This window comes from Tiliqua scincoides, chromosome 5, assembly GCF_035046505.1.
Source record: "Tiliqua scincoides isolate rTilSci1 chromosome 5, rTilSci1.hap2, whole genome shotgun sequence".
NCBI classification, from domain to species: domain Eukaryota; kingdom Metazoa; phylum Chordata; class Lepidosauria; order Squamata; family Scincidae; genus Tiliqua; species Tiliqua scincoides.
The window spans coordinates 94,149,033-94,166,736 of NC_089825.1; the positions used below are offsets into that span (position 1 = coordinate 94,149,033).

The 17,704-nt window shown below is 43.5% G+C and overlaps 1 protein-coding gene across 1 annotated transcript; it reads right to left on the reverse strand.

Moving 5' to 3' along the window:
- Window positions 1-636: 636 nt before the first annotated feature.
- On the reverse strand, window positions 637-2,897 carry LOC136652363 (olfactory receptor 2AP1-like). Its single transcript, XM_066629300.1, has 3 exons — window positions 2,841-2,897; window positions 846-1,860; window positions 637-671 (listed from the first exon to the last, which is right to left on the reverse strand). The coding sequence occupies exons 1-3, from the start codon at window positions 2,895-2,897 to the stop codon at window positions 637-639; spliced, it is 1,107 nt and encodes a 368-aa protein (XP_066485397.1).
- Between the last annotated feature and the right edge of the window lie 14,807 nt (window positions 2,898-17,704).

Below are 17,704 nucleotides of genomic sequence, written 5' to 3' on the forward strand. Positions count from 1 at the left end.
TGACTTTGTAGAGATGTGTTGTTTTTCTTGCAGTGCAATCCTATACATGTCTCCTCAGAGGTAAGTTCCATTGTATTCAGTGGGGCATACTCCCAAGAAAGTGTGCCTAGGATTGCAGTCTCAGGGCCCAATCCTATCCAACTTTCTAGCACCAGTGCAACTGCAATGCAGCCCGAAGGTAAGGGAACAACTGTTCCCTTACCTTGAGGAGGCCTCTGTGGTTACCTTCCCACCAAAAAATGCAATGCATGACCCATTGGCATGGCTGCACCGGCACTGGAAAATTGGATAGGATTGGGCCCTCAGTCTCCTTTGTATAGCATACAACATACAGCAATATACAACAACATACAACAAACCTTTATTAGGCATATAAGTCTCCTTTGTATAAATAACAACTACTACTAATGCACTCCTACTATTACTGCTGCTGCTACTGTAGAGATGTGTTATACTACTACTACTACTACTACTACTACTACTACTACTAGGCACATAGAACATTGGCAATAGCTCACCAGTCTTAAAATCTAAGGTCGAACTAGTGAGTACCCAAAAATCCCAGTTCAAATATCTGGTGGACTGTGACACCACTGATGATGATGACAATGACAACCACAACAACAATCACTGTCATCATTTTTTCAGTGTCCATTTAACTCTACAAATCTCTAAAAAAAGGAAGAAAAAAAAGGACACTCATTCACCATTATGAAACTTTGGGCGCAATCCTAACCAATTTTCTAGCACTAGTATAGCTGTGCCTGTTGGGCATGTGCTGCATCTTGCAGTTGGGGGGCAATCATGGAGGCCTTCTCAAGGTAAGGCAATGTTTGTTCCCTTACCTTGGAGCTGCATTGTCCTTATGTCAGAGCTGGAAAATGGGTTAGGATTGCACCCTTTGTTGCTCAATTTCCTGGTCAATCTGAAAAAAGCTTCCTTCACCTCTTTGTTTCTCAAACTGTATATGAGAGGATTGAGCACAGGAGTCAGGACAGTGTAGAACACAGATAAAGTTTTGTGCAGCTCCTTCAGTGCGTCTGTTTCAGGGACTACATAGACCATGATTAATGACACAAAGAATAATGTCACCACAATAAGGTGGGAGGAGCAGGTGGAGAAGGCCTTCTGCTGTGCAGTTCTGGATTTAATTTGCAAGATGGTGACAATAATGCAGACATAGGAGGCCAAGGTTAGTACAAAAGGGGGCACTATTCCCAGAAAGGCTAAAACAAAGGTTGCAAATCTTACATTTTGGGTATTGCTACAAGAGAGATTTGTCACCGGATATAAGTCACAAAAGTAATGATCAATTTCATTGGGCCCACAGAATCTTAGCTCAAACATGAAAGAGGTTATTATAGTGTTGGTCACCAGGCCACACAACCATGATGTTAAAGCTAATTGGATGCAGAGCCTGCTGTTCATAAGGGTTGTATAATGCAAAGGTTTGCATATTGCCAGATACCGATCATAAGACATCATTGTCAGAAGGTAGCATTCAGTAGCCGCAAGGAAACCAAAGAAATAGTACTGTGTGATGCAGCCCTTCATGGAGATGGATCTATCACCAGTTAGGAAACTAGCCAACAGCCTAGGGAGGATGGTTGTAGTGTAGCAGGTCTCCAAGCAGGATAAGTTCATGAGGAAGAAATACATGGGGGTGTGAAGATGCTGGTCAACGACAACAAGAAAGACAATGAGGAGGTTTCCAGTGATAGACAAAATGTAGATAGCTAAAAATAATAGAAAGAAGAGAATCTGCAGTTCACGGAGACTCCCAAATCCCAGCAGGATGAATGTTGTAATGCTTGATTGATTTGTTCCAGTTTCTGTTTGCCAATGAATCTTGAAGTCATTCTGAAATACAATTTGAAGAACATTAGTGTAAGCAGTAGGTGGATTGATCAAGGGATGGGGTAGGATCGGTGGCACTGGCGCATGCTGTATCCTATCCCCCTTCCTGCACCAAATCCACTGACATGAATATACTCAGATATAGTCTGAGTGAATCTGAGTAGTCTGAGGATTAGGTCTTTCCCCGAGGCAAGGAGACAAATGTCCCCTTACCTCAAGGAGATCCGCAGACTGCAAAATTCGCCTGCAGGATTCAGCACAAGCTGCACTCACCCTGCTGCTTCAGTATGGGAGAATTTCAGTAGGATTGGGCTGCCTGTGAACCTGGCTGTATTTCAAAGTACGCAGCAGTGTTAGTAACAAAGCCCCAGCATTATAGGCTTTGGCTTTATGAATGAAGTTGAAAAGTTAAATACTCCAGAATAAGCCCAGGTACTTGAGCTGATGGTGGACTCCTTACTGATTCCTGCAATGCAATGCAGAATTACTGCATTTTTCAGTGCTTTTGAGAAGACCAAAATATTGATTAAATTGCTGAAAATTTTATTTTTACTCTTAATCCTGAAGTTTTCTATGCAATCCAAACACTTACTTCTCCAAAATCTGTTTGCTTCCCCCATTCTAAAGATGCTGGCCCAACAAAGCATAGCCCTGCACTGGCTGTATGCAATCCAGCCATCTATCCTGTTTTCCTGGTAATAGGGACCTGCCCTGAGAAAATGGTCAGGCAACAAAGATCAGGTCAATATCCCATTCCCTGATGAATTACATGCACCACACTTGTCCTCTGCTTCCCACAGATTATCCAGAAAACAGTGGCCTTGGTTACTTTGTTTCTATATCCCATCATTCAGGAGAGTAGGTTTTCTTTGTGAAATGTGAATGAACGATTTAAAATGCTTATGAAATATAAGGAAGTATCATGTCCCAGATACAGTGCACATCAAGAAAATGTCTGATATCATAAATATAGAAATATTTACCTCGAAGAGCAGTCCGCTCATAGGTGGTGTCTTTGATGTGTTCCATTTGTGTTCCATGCCTAGAGCACAGGTTTCCTGTTCGTGCTTGCTATATAATTCAAGTTTTTTTTTACAGTTGGTGTTTCTGGAACCTTCCCTAGTCTGACATTCAGCCAGGAGCAAGACCCCAGTAGTTCTATTCTGTGCTTGTTCACATTCCACATGATTAAGTAGATGTTATTTTGATTGATGAATGTTTTCATTGGTCGGAAAGGAGAACCAAGCAGATTGCCACTGTTTGCTTTTCTATAGTAGTCAATGCAGCACTCATAAAATCCAGTTTCTCTCTTTAGAGAACAGTTGAAGTGGGAGGGGAAAAATGAAGCAACCACAGGGACTCTCTCTATCTGAGTTGGCAAGCTTTCAGAAAACTTTAATGGCCTTGGTTTGTTTTTTTTAATAGGTAGCTGTACAACATTAAGGTATATCCATTGTGTGAATGAGAGGCTCAGAATGATTTTTGTAACCTGTTGGTTTCTCATAACTTGGATTCTCTAGTTTCTCTTAAATTAGATTAAAGCTGCATCAGATTGCGGGCGCAATCATAACCGGCAATTATGTCTGCATAGGAGGCCCTGGAAGGTCGCAAACATGCTGTAAAGCATGCATGCGCCTCTGTAGGTGGGAGCCACATTGGGGCATTCAGATGCGCTGACGCGTGGAGGCAGGTAGAAGCCTCTCCAGCAGCTCCCGCACCACTGCTTGTGTCAGCGCTCTCACGCCGACCCAAGTAGCAAAGGTAGGCGTGAGGGTGTGTGGAGAGGGGGTGGGAGGGGGCTGTTCTGGGCAGGGGGAGGGTGAGCAATGAGCTGCCCCGGGGACGGGTGCATGGGGAGCCAGGGGCAGAGCTGGGACCCGGCAGTTATGCCAGATCCCAACTCCCATCCCTGGAGAGAATGGAGCAGCTTCCAGCCACTCCGCTGTCCTCGGAATTGCGCCACCTTCAGGGGTGGCGCAGGTCTGAGGAGACCCATAGGGGCGTGCAGCCCTTACCCAGGGGTAAGGGGAAGAGCTTACCCTTGCCCGTGGCTGAGCCGCTGCACCCAACGAACCTGCGTTGGATGCAGCGCAAGTCTCCTGCTTGCCTGCTAAAGTGCAGGTTTGGATTGTGCCTTGCCTGGTATAAATTTTCAGCATGCATTTCTACTCAGAAGTGAGTTCCAATGAGTGCAACAGCACTCCCAGGTAAGTGTGTACAGGATTGTGACCTTTATTTAAAAGGGACACCACTACATAAATGTTGACACATTTACCATCATTGGACTCACAATATGATCAGTGACAAAGCTTGTAGTCCAACTCCCCAATTAGAATTATCATGTCTGAATAACATAAAACAGAAGTGTTAAACTGAAATTCATTAGATCTGCTCTCTTCTTTCACTGCATTCTATTTTGTTAATTTGATTCTTTGTATAACTTACTGTACTTCAATGATTCATTCATAACCATTCCCTAAATTATGAAGTCACCAAATGCAGAAGCAAGAGTTCCTTCTTATTATAGGGCCCTTGTGCACCACAGATATAGAGACTCGAGAGAGAGAGAAAAAGCAGGCAGGCTTTTCCTGACTGCATTTGTCTCATTGAGTCAATGAGGTGTAGAGACCAGGCAGGAGGAGAAAAGGCAAGTATGCTTGGGCAGGTATTTGGATGCTGGTCCAACAGATGTAGAAAGACCAAAAGTAGACTGATGATGTGCTGGTTTTGATTTGCTTTGGTAGGCTGCATTTGTCCTTTGTCCCATAGTTGCATAGTCACCACAGACAAGGAGAGGAATTTGGCCCTTGGAGAATGGAATCAACAAAAGAAACATTTGAAAATTAGAGGAAAGGCAAAATAGTTTCTGATCCTTGAGTGTACCTAAGTGACTTTTTGGATCCACGCCAGGGTTGATAACACACAGAGATGGGCAAATCCAGAGTGGATCCACTAGTCTTCGCTCCTGAGACTCGAATCAAAAATGAGTCCTAAGGGGTGGACTTTCTGAGATGCCCAGAGCATTTTGGAGACTAAAAGTCTCGAGTGCTGAGTCTTTTCCATTAAAAAGGACAGCCACAGAAAAAAACGGAGCTGTTGCCAGGTGGTGTGTGTGCGATCTCTCTTAAACACTCCCCTTCTGTCCCCATCCCATCTGTAAACAAGGTGGGAGGGGGTGAAATGAACTGCGTAAGAGCGGGGACAGAAGCAGCAAGAGGGAGAAGGGTCACACCCAGCTGCTGGGGGGCTTATCAGTATGACTGAATCCTTTGCAGCTCTACTCAGAAGTAGTCCCATTTGTGCCAGTTGTCAGTGAGGCTTTCTCCTGACAAGTAACAATGGAGCCCACAGAAGCCATGATGTTGGAAAGAGTGATCACAATGAACCACCTACCCCCATCTTCTCCACCTTTTTTTTCCTCCTCACTTCTTGTCCAGCCAGTTCTAAGGCAAGAACCCCACTGAGAGCCTCCTTTTGCTCTACCTCATCCAAATAAACAAATTTATTTATTTATTTACCACCCATCCTTCATCCAATGACCATTGATTCCTTCAGAGACAGAAAAGAGAGCCCACTTCCGCCTCCTGCTGGATTCAAAAGCAAAACATTAACCTTCCCCTGTCTCCTGGCTGGAACTTCCCTGCTGCTTGCCTGGTCTGAATGATGGCACCACGAGGTCTTTCACACTGCAGAAAAGTAAGCAAGCACACCTAGATACAGAGAGACTTGCGTTTTCATGCTTAGGAACCAAGTGCTGGGTCAGTGACAGACTCAAGTGAATGCCAGAGTCATTGACACAGGTGATTTGAGTCTGCATGACTCAGCAAAAAACACATGCTTTTGTGACTCAGACCCAAGTCACCTGATTGAGTTCCCATCCCTGGTAACACATTCTAAAAATTGAAATATCACATGTAGACACCATGACATGTTTCATCCCAAGGGATTTATATTTCTGCCTGATTCAACAGGAGTTGGAAGTACGTATTCATTCCTCTTTTACTGAAAGACTACTCACCACCATTGAAATGCACTGCTTTCAACCATGCCCCCCCCCCCGGCAGAATGAAGCCCCCAACACTTTATTCTGGTCTGCCAAATGTTATGGATTCTGATGGATTCCTGATGGCTCTTGGGAATTTTCCACTCACCTGGACTGGTGATTTTGGAAAGGCCATGACATTCATCTGGAATAGGGAAGTGCCAGGCCTCTTGCTGCCAACATTTCTGAATGCTCTCTTTCTTCTTGTGGAGTTGTCAGCTTTCTGATGCTCACGTGGGCTGAGAGCAATGAAGACAGGTAGGGAAGACAGGCAGGGTTACAATGCTGGGAACTCAGTCACAAGGTGTACCAGGCACAGACTAGGTCCCATTTTAAAAACAGCTTTCGGAATGGTGGGATAGAAATCTTTTAGATAAATATTCATGAGCGTCCTCCGGCTTTGCTGGTATCAAAGACTTGTAAAAACTGGGCTGCCTATCTACTTCTTAGTTCTCCTCATCTTCTTGCTTGCTGAAGAGCAATTCTACCACCATAGCTTTGTTCTATGTCACAGTGCTTTTTCCACTATTTTCTTATAGTGAAACCTATAAGAGTAACCTAACTTTTTTTTTTAAACTTGGTTTCACAAGTTTCACAACCAAACATGGGCGGGGAAAGTTTGCCCAAGTTCAATCTGGGCTGTCTACATGTTTGTCAGCTTTCATCATCTTCTTACCTAATGGTTCCCAGCCTTCAAACTGTTTCCCATTTCAATGAAAAACATGCAAACAGAAAAACAGCAAAATATACACATGGATGGCCATTGTGCCCACATGCTATAGTTGCCCACCCCCATAAAAGAGATGCTTTACCCAATTGTATGGGCAGTTTCCTACCCCCATGGGGAAAAAATCCGTGCTTGCATACTTTTGCCAGTCTTAGTGAATGAGAGCTATTGGGACCACATGGGGAGGCTGGAGCATGTTTCAAGGGGAGGGAACAGAAACTGGTCAACCTGACCCTTTCATGCTGATGCAGACAGAGAAACTGGCCATTGTGATGTTAGGGTGATATGGCTGGTCTGAAAGAGAGAGACTGGCAATTATGACCTCACATTGATGCTGGCTGTGTGAAGTCTGGCTAACCCATGTGCCCATATGTGGATGCTGAAGGAGCATGAAATCATCCAATTAGCTGTGCCACAGCTGCTGCCCACCGTAGAAGAGGGGGACATGGGGGGTTGTTGATGCCCACAGACTGAATACCACCTTCATGAGACAGGTGTTCTTCATGTCACACAAATCAGACAAACCACTTCACACAAACCACAAAGTCATTTTTCAAGTGAATAGGGGCCACTCAGAAGCTTTCAGTTCATGTTTGAGGATGAGAAACACTAGACAGCCAACCTGAGAAGGATTGTAGCTTTTCCTGTGGAGATAAATGACAAATGATTATTAAAATATAAATATATTTTAAAATATTAAGAACATAAGAACAGCCCGACTGGATCAGGCGATAGGCCCATCTAGTCCAGCTTCCTGTATCTCACAGCGGCCCACCAAATGCCCCAGGGAGCACACCAGATAACAAGAGACCTGCATCCTGGTGCCCTCCCTTGCAGGCATATGCATAAAATATGCATAGTTTAATATTTTACATTAAACTATGCATTTGCCAGATTTTTGCTTTTTGGATAGCCTGTGTCTTAATTATTTGGGGGGAAATTTTGAGTTTCTTCTTGAAGGAAGAACAATGTCCAATTGTCAGATTTTTCTAGCATACAGATTACCTTAGATTACATGGGTGACATGTTCCAGCTTCAGTTCAGTAAGATGTACCCCATCTTAGTGAACTGACCATTTCAGTAGCTGGTTCTGGTTCCGGCGGCAGCTGATACAGATGCTCCGTGAGGAGCTCTGAGAGCAATGAGGCCTTTTTAATATTATTTTCCTCCTTAATAAGAGCAGAAGAAGCTTCTTTCATCTGCTGCCAGGTGTTGTCTTATAAGAATAGCACAGAGGAACAGAAAAAAACTGGAATGACCTCGACACAGGGAAAACAGTGATAAGAGTTTGCGGCTGGCTACAACCTTCGTCTGAAGACCCTGCGGCACGTGACAGACAATTAATTGTAAGTTATTCCAACTGAAAACAAAGTGATAGAAGTATCATGGGACAGAAGAGGACCTACCTTCAGGAGGGTGAGGAGGGAGAAAAGTTATTACCAGCAAGCAAACAATCCAAGCTTGATGATTTCTTTATACCAGCAAAGTCGCCATTAAAGAAGCAGAACAGCTTTGACCATATGGAGGCTGTTCTCACAGAGACTCCGGGCTCTTTAAGGCAAACTTCCCCTAATGTTACCCAGGTGGCTAGTTGCTTATCAAGCATTAATAAACTTAGGGAAAATAAGGATTTTGATTTTTTAATACACCAGTCTTTCCTCATGGCTGAGATACTTCAGGTAATAACTACTCAGCTTGAGTGTATTACAACCTTGCTCCAGGAGAAGGATAAAAACATTGAGCCAGACAACTTGTTGAAACCTTCGGTGTGTGATAGGGAGAGCAGATCTACAAATAGAAGGGTTTCTCCCGCTGTGCAGCCAGATGGTAATTTCTTACAGTCAGCTTCTGGAAAAGACTCTGTCACTCTTATTTATGACACAAAGAGCCTAGCCATCAATATCTCCCCCTATAGGGGAGATATCTCCCCCTATTGATTGGTCCACCAAATGGAGGGCTAGACAACATCTTGCATTTCTTCTCAGGAAGGCTCCTTCAGTGATAGATCTCCAGAAGCTGGAACGACTGCCCAGCATGGGAAGCCAGGAGCGTTTTCTCCTTTACTTTCACACGAATAGTGTTCCAAGGTTGCTTTTTGTGCAGGCTCCTGAGTTAATTGGCTTTGGGATCAGGCTGCAACGACACTTTTATGATTCCTCATTGCAGAAGCTTGCTCTTCCAAATTTCAAGAGGAAAGAAGAGGACCATAAAGGGGCAATTGAAAATCCAAGGTGGACTGCAAATGAGAAATCTGGAACTTTATGGAGTCTATTAGATCAACCTGCACCATTAGATCCATCCTCGCCAATGGAGCTGACTAATGTAAAACTCTCAAACCCTCCAGCCACTCTGGTTAAGTCATCCCCCCTAATTTCTAATGACGAACTTGATAAGATTGACTTCCAACCTGGCATGAAAGAAGATGAGATGGATGCTAAACTTCTGTCTTCATCTGGTTTCCTACCTCCTGAAGAACAAGATACTATGATCACACGACCGGTATCTTTGGTTTTTTCTCCCAAAGATATCAAACAGTCATCTACTGCTAGTGTTCACCTGACTACTTCTAGTTCTTCTGCTTACAATCTTTCAAAGGAGATCTTAAAGAATAAGGGACTGTCCTCTGTGGAGGGGCCTCAACACCTGTTGGAACCAACTGTTACAACCAACAGAAGAACATTAAGGTCCAATGTGATTGTTTCTTCGGATGACCCTGAACTTTCCACGATAAATGTTGAAAATAACATGAATTAACAGTTGGGAGAAGCAGAGATTTGAGTGATGATGGTCACCTACAATGCTCTCACCTTGGTACAGATCCTTCTTTATTTCAAGCTCTATGATGCTGAAATGAATAAACTTCAGAAAATAACCAAAGAAGCCACAAAAAACAAAGACATTTTACCTAAACCTGGGAAAAAAATCTAAAAAAATAATGAAGATTTGGCTCTTGTTGTGGAAGTTTTGTCTGACCTTGATTGAGTATCTTAAGTTGCTGACACTGAAGTAAGAGCAGAGGTGGTCTTTCAGTGACAGTTAAGATCACGCAGGAGAGTAAACTGACAGCACTAAAGACCAAATTATCAGTGCAGCTCTACTGGGTGGTTGTGCGACTATTCCCGAGTCTGACCTAGAGGAAAGTTCTGTTTTGCAAGAGCCCACAACAACATTTACCAACCATAGGCACCTTCCTAAACAGAAGGCAAAACCTGATGGTCACTGAACTATTTCTGTAAACTGTTGGCATTCTCTGGATTTCCTTTAGTATTGCTTCAATCTTAGCCAACTGTGCCAACGATAACCAGACTGCACTTGTGCCAGACTATGTATCTATGACATATGTATTTCTCAGAAACCTCACACAATGGCAAATTTCTTCAGCCTGGACTACCACTTTGTACCTAATTAGACTAGACATGGCACTAAAGAGTAACCACAAATGCAGCAGTGAGTTCCAATAGTTATTCATACAGCCTAGGATCTTAACAAGGTGAATAATTGTCCAAGTAATGATTTTCTACTGTGGATTTCTTATGCTTTGTTTGTTACATTCTATTTTTCTTTCTATTTTCCTGTTGACTGCAGTAGACTTGATTTTTGCTGAATTCATCTCATACCTGGTCAACAAAACCCTTCACCCTGTTAGGAAAGATATTAACTTACTGCCCGCTGCTTCTCCAGAACTGTAGCCTTGCCTATTTAAAAGCGCTTTTATTCATTTGAAAAGTTAAACATATATGAATTGATGAGGTGCATAATAGTTAATGCAGCTAACAAAGCTACAGGAGTTACACTGTGCTAGAGTTTAGTTTCTCATTCCCAATAATTTGTTAAAATGGGATAACCCATAATTCCCCCCCCCATGCTTTATCTTGTGCCCTGAGTACAGTAGTATAATGTTTGATGTTTTTTAATTATGTTCATGTTTTTACTGTGTGCATTTTATATTGTCCATTGTTTCTATCCCCTGGAAATTATTTTATGCCAATAAAGGTCTAAATCAATCAATCAATCAATCAATCAATCAATCAATCAATCAATCAATCAATCAATCATTTCAGTAGCCCAAAAATTTTAGTCCCCTGAAGTGAGTTCAATGTGACTTAAGCCCAGGTGAGTGAAGGTTAAAGCCTTATGGCTCAATCCTACCCTTTCCTAGTGCCGGTTTAGCAGCTGCTGCACTGGGTTTAGGCATCACAAAAGCACTGTAAAGTGTTGTGTGACAACTTTAGGGTAAGCAGCACCACTGGGAGGCCTGTGCCATCCTGCTAGTGCTGAATCCAGACCTATGGCTGTCAAAGCAGGTAAGACCTGTTCCATGTGGCGCAAGGGCAGGTATAGGTCAAAATGGTTGCAGGGAAGTGGAATGTTCGGGTGGAGAAGGTGGGGAGTGGAGGTTCAGGCCCAGGAGGGGGGCTGGGACAGTGGAGAAGGCAATCGCTGTACCCAACTCCCATCCCAGGCTTGAAAGCCCCACACCGTGCTTCTTGGACTTATGCTAGAAATTTTCCTGGTGCTAATCTGGGTAGCCCCATTGGGAAGGCTAAGGCTCGACATGGGGTGAGGGAACCAATGTTCCCATACCCTGAGAAGATCTCTGGCCTGCTCAGTTTCAATGTTGGATACAGGGTGGACCATGCATTTCCACTGTGCCATCACTGAAGAGGATGGGGCTGTTAATATCTGCCTCGCAAGCCATAGGAGTGTTTGGGACCAAAGCAACTTGCAGAAATACAGAAGCAAGAAATGAATATGAACAAGCATTGTTGCATGTATTTAAAGTTGGCCTCCAACTCCTTTATCCAGCGACATCATTACCACATTTTTAAAAAAGTTTGAAAGCCTGCATTCAGATCACTGGGCAACAGTTTGTTTCAAATCCAGGTTTTGAGGTTATATCCCTGAGGGTGCAATTCAAACCTGCGCTGGAGCAGGCAAGCCAGGAGGCTTGCGCTGCATCTGACACAGGTTTGTTGGCAGCAGCAGCTAAGCCAGAAGCAAGGGGAAACTCTTCCCCTTACCCCTGGGTAAGGGCTGCTTGTGCCCATGAGTCTCCTCAGACCTGCGCCACCTCTGGAGGTAGCGCAAGTCTGAAGAGAGTGGAGTGACTTCAAGCCGCTCTCCGTTCTCCCTGGGGATGGGGGTTGGGATCCAGCATAACTGCTGGGTCCCAGCCCCACCTCCGGCTCCCCGCGCACCTGCCCCCGGGGCCTCCCATCACTCACCCTCCCCCCACCCAGGAACACCCCCTCCCTCCTCCTCCCCACCCCCCTATGCCTACCTTTGCTGCTTGTGTCGGCGTGGATGCACCGACACAAGCAGCTGTGGGGAAGCCACCATGGAGGCTTATGTCAGCCTCCACACGTCGGCGCATCTAGATGCACTGACGCGGCTTCCTCCCACGGAGCCAGCCCAAGTCATTCTTTGGATTGTGCCCTTAAGCAACAAACCTGACTCATGCTGTAACCAAGGCATATGGAATCAGGGCCACTGAGAGCTGGCATTGGGCCAGGGGCAAGATACCTGATTGGGCCCCCCTTCCTTAATTTTCCTGCAGTCCAGAAGCCTGCACCCTCTGACATCCTTACATTGAGTAGTGCTACTACATTTCTTTTCTTCTACCTCATTCTTCTATCTGAGAAAAGTCCTCCTCATTTGCTTTTTCATCTTCTAATAACGCATGGGCATCCGAGAGTGGCTTTCACTATCTCCCTCTTTACTGTGCAATGATTTTGAAACAAAGCACAGGTTAAATAAACTTGCCAGGCCTTTTTCATTTTTTTCACTCTTTTTTCTTCTTCTTCTTCTATGCTCCAGACTTATATTTATTCTCCATACTGCTAAGTTCACTCTCAAACAATGCCAGAATACATGCCAGATCCAATGCCAAGTGTTCAGGCCACACACTAGAACCAAAGAACGGGTGGAACTGACGATTGGGGCCTGGGAATTCTGTAAACTGGACTGAGTGACCAACTGCTGAGATCTAGGAGTTCTGGTCTAATGATTTAGGATGCACTTTCCCCATGCAACTGAATTATACTAATACATATTGGTGCTTATGGAGAAGACCTGGGTTGTATTTTCACTACAGCTTTAATCCACTTTCAATGCACTTCTATTCCCCCACTGCATTCTAGGAAGATTGTAGTTTGTTAAGGTATCTGATAGCTATTAGAGATACCCGTAACAAATTACAGTCAAATTAAGCTACCCTTAAGAAATGCATTGGGGTAAAAGTGGGCATTGAAAGTGGATTAAAGCTGTAGTGGAAACACAGCCCGCAATGGGTACCCAAATTGAAGTACCCAAATTGATTTTGTAATTTATTTATACTGTATAGTTTGTTTTGTCATGCCCTGGGCACCCTGGATACCCTGGCCCTGGGGATTCCCCCCCCCCCAGGCCTGTATGGGAGTAGACAAATCAACTGAGCTCTCATTGGGATCTAAATGCCTAACACCCTTGGGTTTCTTTCAAACAGACCATAGAATCACCTACTGGAGCCAAAATTCCTTTGGGTTTAGGAGGCTCATTATACAAAGGAGATTCTATTTAAAAGAATTCAAAGGAAATTCCAGTCTTCTCCTTCAGAAAGAGATGGAGAGATACATAGCAGAATGGAGATCGTAAAGAGATGGGAATGATAGTAAGTGAACATGAAAATTCAGCCTCCTACCCATAACTCTTGCATTTGCACTGGGGCAGAAAGTTAAATAAATGGAAGAGGCACTCAGGCTCAAGCCGATGCAGCAGCTGTGAGTGGGGAAACATGAATGAATCTAATGTGAATTTCCAGAGGTTGCCAGTAAAGAAAAACACCCAAGAAAATCGGTCTCCAGGTAAATGAAGTAAGTGTCAAAGACTACAGCCTGTCATTTGTGTGTATTTTGTGGGAGGAAAATTTGGAGGAAGGAGATTGACAAAATTGCTTCTTTTCCTGCAAATATAAGCATTCAGTGCCTCAGTTAGAAATGTTGTCACAAGGTATGGTGATGGCCACTAGCTTTGGTAACTTTAAAAGGAAATTGGATAGATTCATGGAAGAAAAGCCTGTCAATGGCATTTAGTCATGACAGCTATGTGCTATCCAATGGCTCTATGCCTCTGACTACCAGTTACAGGGGAGCAATGATGGGAGAGAATGTCTCATGCTTGTGAATGTAGCAATAGCAGCTGGTGGACCACTGTGTGAAGTAAGATAGAAAGAAAGTAAATCCTGACTAAGGATCATTGGAAGAAATGACTCATTGATTTCCATGCTACTTAGCTCAGGATTCATAGGCTTAGGATACAAGGCATCAATATCAATCCTTTGTTACATGTTCATGTCTTAATGAACATTTCTGAATGTAGAACACTTAGCTCTTCAAAATATGTGGTTGAATCCCATTCTAAAGAAACATATGGCAAGGGGCCCGATCCTGAACTCTCAATGCCGGCACTCTGCTGATGCTGAGTGTCACAAACGTGATAAGGTACGCCTGCAACACTCAGTGCCAGGTCAGTATTGGAGCCAGGTCAGCCCCAGTCTGCACTGAGCCAATGCCAGCCAGAGGCCCACCACATGCTGCCCGCAGCAAGGGACAAGCAAGGGGGTCCCTTGCTTGTCCAAGGGACTCCTGCATCCAGAACCATCCAGGGCCAGGCTGGTCATGGAAATGGCCTTCTGGTCTTTCCCAGAATATCAGGTGCTGTAATGTCCATGTGAAGGGAATAGATCTGGGCAAAGCATGCCCCATGTCCAATTGTCTTAGAGGGGCAGCAGACTTCTAAGCTCAGATGTAGCCAGAACACCTGATAGCTTGGGGTGCACTCCACTGTACAAGAACAGTCAACCAAAATTCAGTATGGTGAAAATATTGCCCAACTGTCCTGGGATTAGAATTTGCTAACACCTCAGCATGGAAAACAACATGGTATCCTGATTATATTTTACAGTAACTGGATGGAAATCATGGTCAAATCACAGCATGGAAATCAATCCTCTGTCACGGAGTTCATCCTTCTGGGATTTGGCGATCTGCCTGAGCTGCAGATCTTCTTCTTCTTGGTATTTCTGGTAATCTACCTTTGTACGGTGGCCGGGAACCTTCTAATAGTGATGCTTGTTTGGGCTGATGAGCACCTTCACACCCCAATGTACTTCTTCCTGGGGAGCTTGTCCTGTCTAGAGACATGTTCTAGCACAAGTGTTGTGCCCAGAATGACAGTTGGTTTTCTATCTATGGACAGAACCATTTCCATTCAGGGATGTATAACTCAGTTTTTTTTCTTCTGTTCATTAATCACTACAGAAACTTGGTTACTGGCAATCATGTCTTATGATCGTTATTTAGCAATATGCAGACCTCTCCATTATGCCACCATAATGACTGTGAGATGCTGTTCCCAGCTAGTGTTGGGAGCCTGGGTCGGTTCTTTTGTAGTTACCTGGATCCTGGCATATCAGATGTCCAGCTTATATTTCTGTGGCCCCAACAAGATTGACCATTTCTTCTGTGACTTCATTAAAATGGCAAAACTCTCTTGCAGTGATACTACAACAATGGAACTCACCTGCTTTGCCTTTAGTTTTCTGTTCACAGCTTTGCCATTTCTGCTGACAATTTTTTTCTATATTTGTATCATTGTCACCATCCTGAAGATTCCATCCAAAATTGGGAGGAAGAAGGCCTTTTTGACCTGCTCCTCTCATCTCACGGTGGTCTGCATTTTTTATGGTTTAATTGTCATTGTTTACATGTTGCCAGACACCCCCACCGTAAGAGATCTCAATAAATTCCTCTCTGTCTTCTACATGGTTCTGACTCCTTTGATTAATCCCATTATCTACAGCTTGAGAAACAAAGAGGTTCACCAAGCTCTCAGAAGAGTCAGCAGTAAATTAATCATTTTTGTGAGGATTCATTAAAACTCATACCTTTCTTTCAGTTTATCAGGCATTCACCACATTGATTGATTGATTGATTGATTGATTGATTGATTGATTGATTGATTGATTGATTGATTGATAGCCACCTTGAGTGCTCCTTTCTGGAGTGGAAAGGTGGGATATAAATTCTACTAATAAATAAGTAAATAAATAGTTGAACCTGATAGGCAACCACTCCTTTGGGATATTGGACTTGCTATAGGACATTGCAGTTTCTATAGGACATTAAACTTGCTATAGGACATTGCAGTTTCTTGGTGATTGTGGCTGGACTGATTTTTCTGATTATACAGGGATGTATAACTCAGTTTTTTTTTCTTCTTTTGTTCATTAATCACTACAGAAACTTGGTTACTAGCAATCATGTCTTACAGGACCTGACCTTGCTTTCTCTGTTTATTTGGAGAATTTATATCATGCCTTGCTCCCACACTCAACGGCACTTTTGTCTCCATAGTCTTCTTCAGATGGTCAAAATGTTAGTAAATGAATGATTAGTGGGGGAAAGGGATTGTTGGCCTAATTCTAACCTACCTGTGCCCTGACCGAGTGTGTGATCCATCACAACTTGGCCACAACTCTTAATAGAAAACAGATTTTTCAACATGGGTTGGTTCACTGCACTCCATATTACCCATTGAATTATACTGAATGATATATAAAATGAGGGTATCATTCAAAAATACTAAGATTTCCACCATTTTGGCAAATAGTGGTGTCACCCTCCCCCCCGAGTGTGTCACCTGGTGCAGTCCACAGACTGCTAGTGATGCCACTACGGTGCGTTGAACTCAAGAAGGGATGCCTGATCAATCCTGTCTCTCAGTGGATCAACCTCGTAGCTCAGAGAGTGGCAGTAAAGAATAAAACCACCAATGTTTTTGATCTGGAGTCTTTTTTGGTTACTGATGGCCCAAGAAGAAAATACCAGCAACCTGGATAATTCAAGTACAGAAGAAATTCACAATGACCTGGATTCTCTGTGCCACTTGAAAAATCAGCATGTTTATGAGGATTGAAGAGATTTTTTGGGAGCTGAGTTGGGATTGTGGCATGAGGTAGAGCATCTATGCTATGGTCTCAATCCAGATTATCCCCCCCCCCCCAGCAACTGTAGATGACATGCCTGACAAGGAAGTGTTAAACATATCACATCTCATAAAATGTGACCTGATGCTTTTTTAAAAACATTAGCCATGGTGGCATTGTCAGCCAAATTTCTCATGGCTGCTTTGGTCACTGGCTGCTGAACTCATCCCTACCAGCAAGGGCCACCATGGGTAATAGAAAGTCACAGACTACACACAGACACCAGGTTGCACTTGAACAAGAAGAAATATTTTAATGAGAAAGAGATAAAAGGTAAAGCTTTGTTATATAAAACAAAGATCCCCAAACATATATCTAGCGATTCCCCCTTCCCAAGCCCTCTGCTGAGCATATTATTGGAAAGGAATGGCAGGCCTGGTTTTCCCCTTTGACTGGTAGCTACTGGAAGACTGAATCTTTCAGCGAAACAGTCTCTGGTAGGTAATTTGGACCACAGATGGGACTTGACTGGAGTTCAAGTGGATCTTCAAGACAGGTAAGGTCTCTCCCTAAGAGCACTTCCCCTGGAGATCCTATGTCAGTGTCTTTCCTTGCCCACAGAGAAGTCTGCAGTTTGCTCTCCTTTTTATATGCTGGTCTCATGGAACCTGTCAGCTGTGCAGCCAATCAGAACCCTCCCCTGCCTACTTATTTGCTTAACTGTATCAACTTTGCTGCTGCTGGTTTTTTATCTATTTAATTGCTGTTGTTTTAATGTATTTTATGACTTTTAAATGTTGTTAGCAGCCTTGGGTGCCCTCTGAGGAGAAAGGCGGATCACAAATCAAATAAATAAATAAATAAATAAACTGTCTACAATTGTCAACTGGAAGGGGCCGAGGAGGAGTGTTTAACCCATTTCTGTCCAACCCACAGGTGTACACATTTGATTCATATGTTGCGTATTTGCAATGTATATGGTTTAACTCTGTATTGACCAATTACCCCCCTTACCTAGGTTTTCTGACTTCGTAGTCTTCCAAGAGAAAGATGCTTTTTACTTTTTTATAACACTTTAATCCTTTTCCATAAACATTTTTCTTACAGCAAAGGA

Excerpts from the sequence above, each read along its gene's own strand:
- LOC136652363 (XM_066629300.1), bottom strand. The coding sequence starts at position 2,897 with ATGGAACACAAATGGAACACATCAAAGACACCACCTATGAGCGGACTG. Across the intron at positions 1,861-2,840 it reads TGAGCGGACTGCTCTTCGAG|AATGACTTCAAGATTCATTG; the intron begins GTAAATATTTCT and ends ATTGTATTTCAG. Across the intron at positions 672-845 it reads AAGGACAATGCAGCTCCAAG|AGATTTGTAGAGTTAAATGG; the intron begins GTAAGGGAACAA and ends TCCTTTTTTTAG.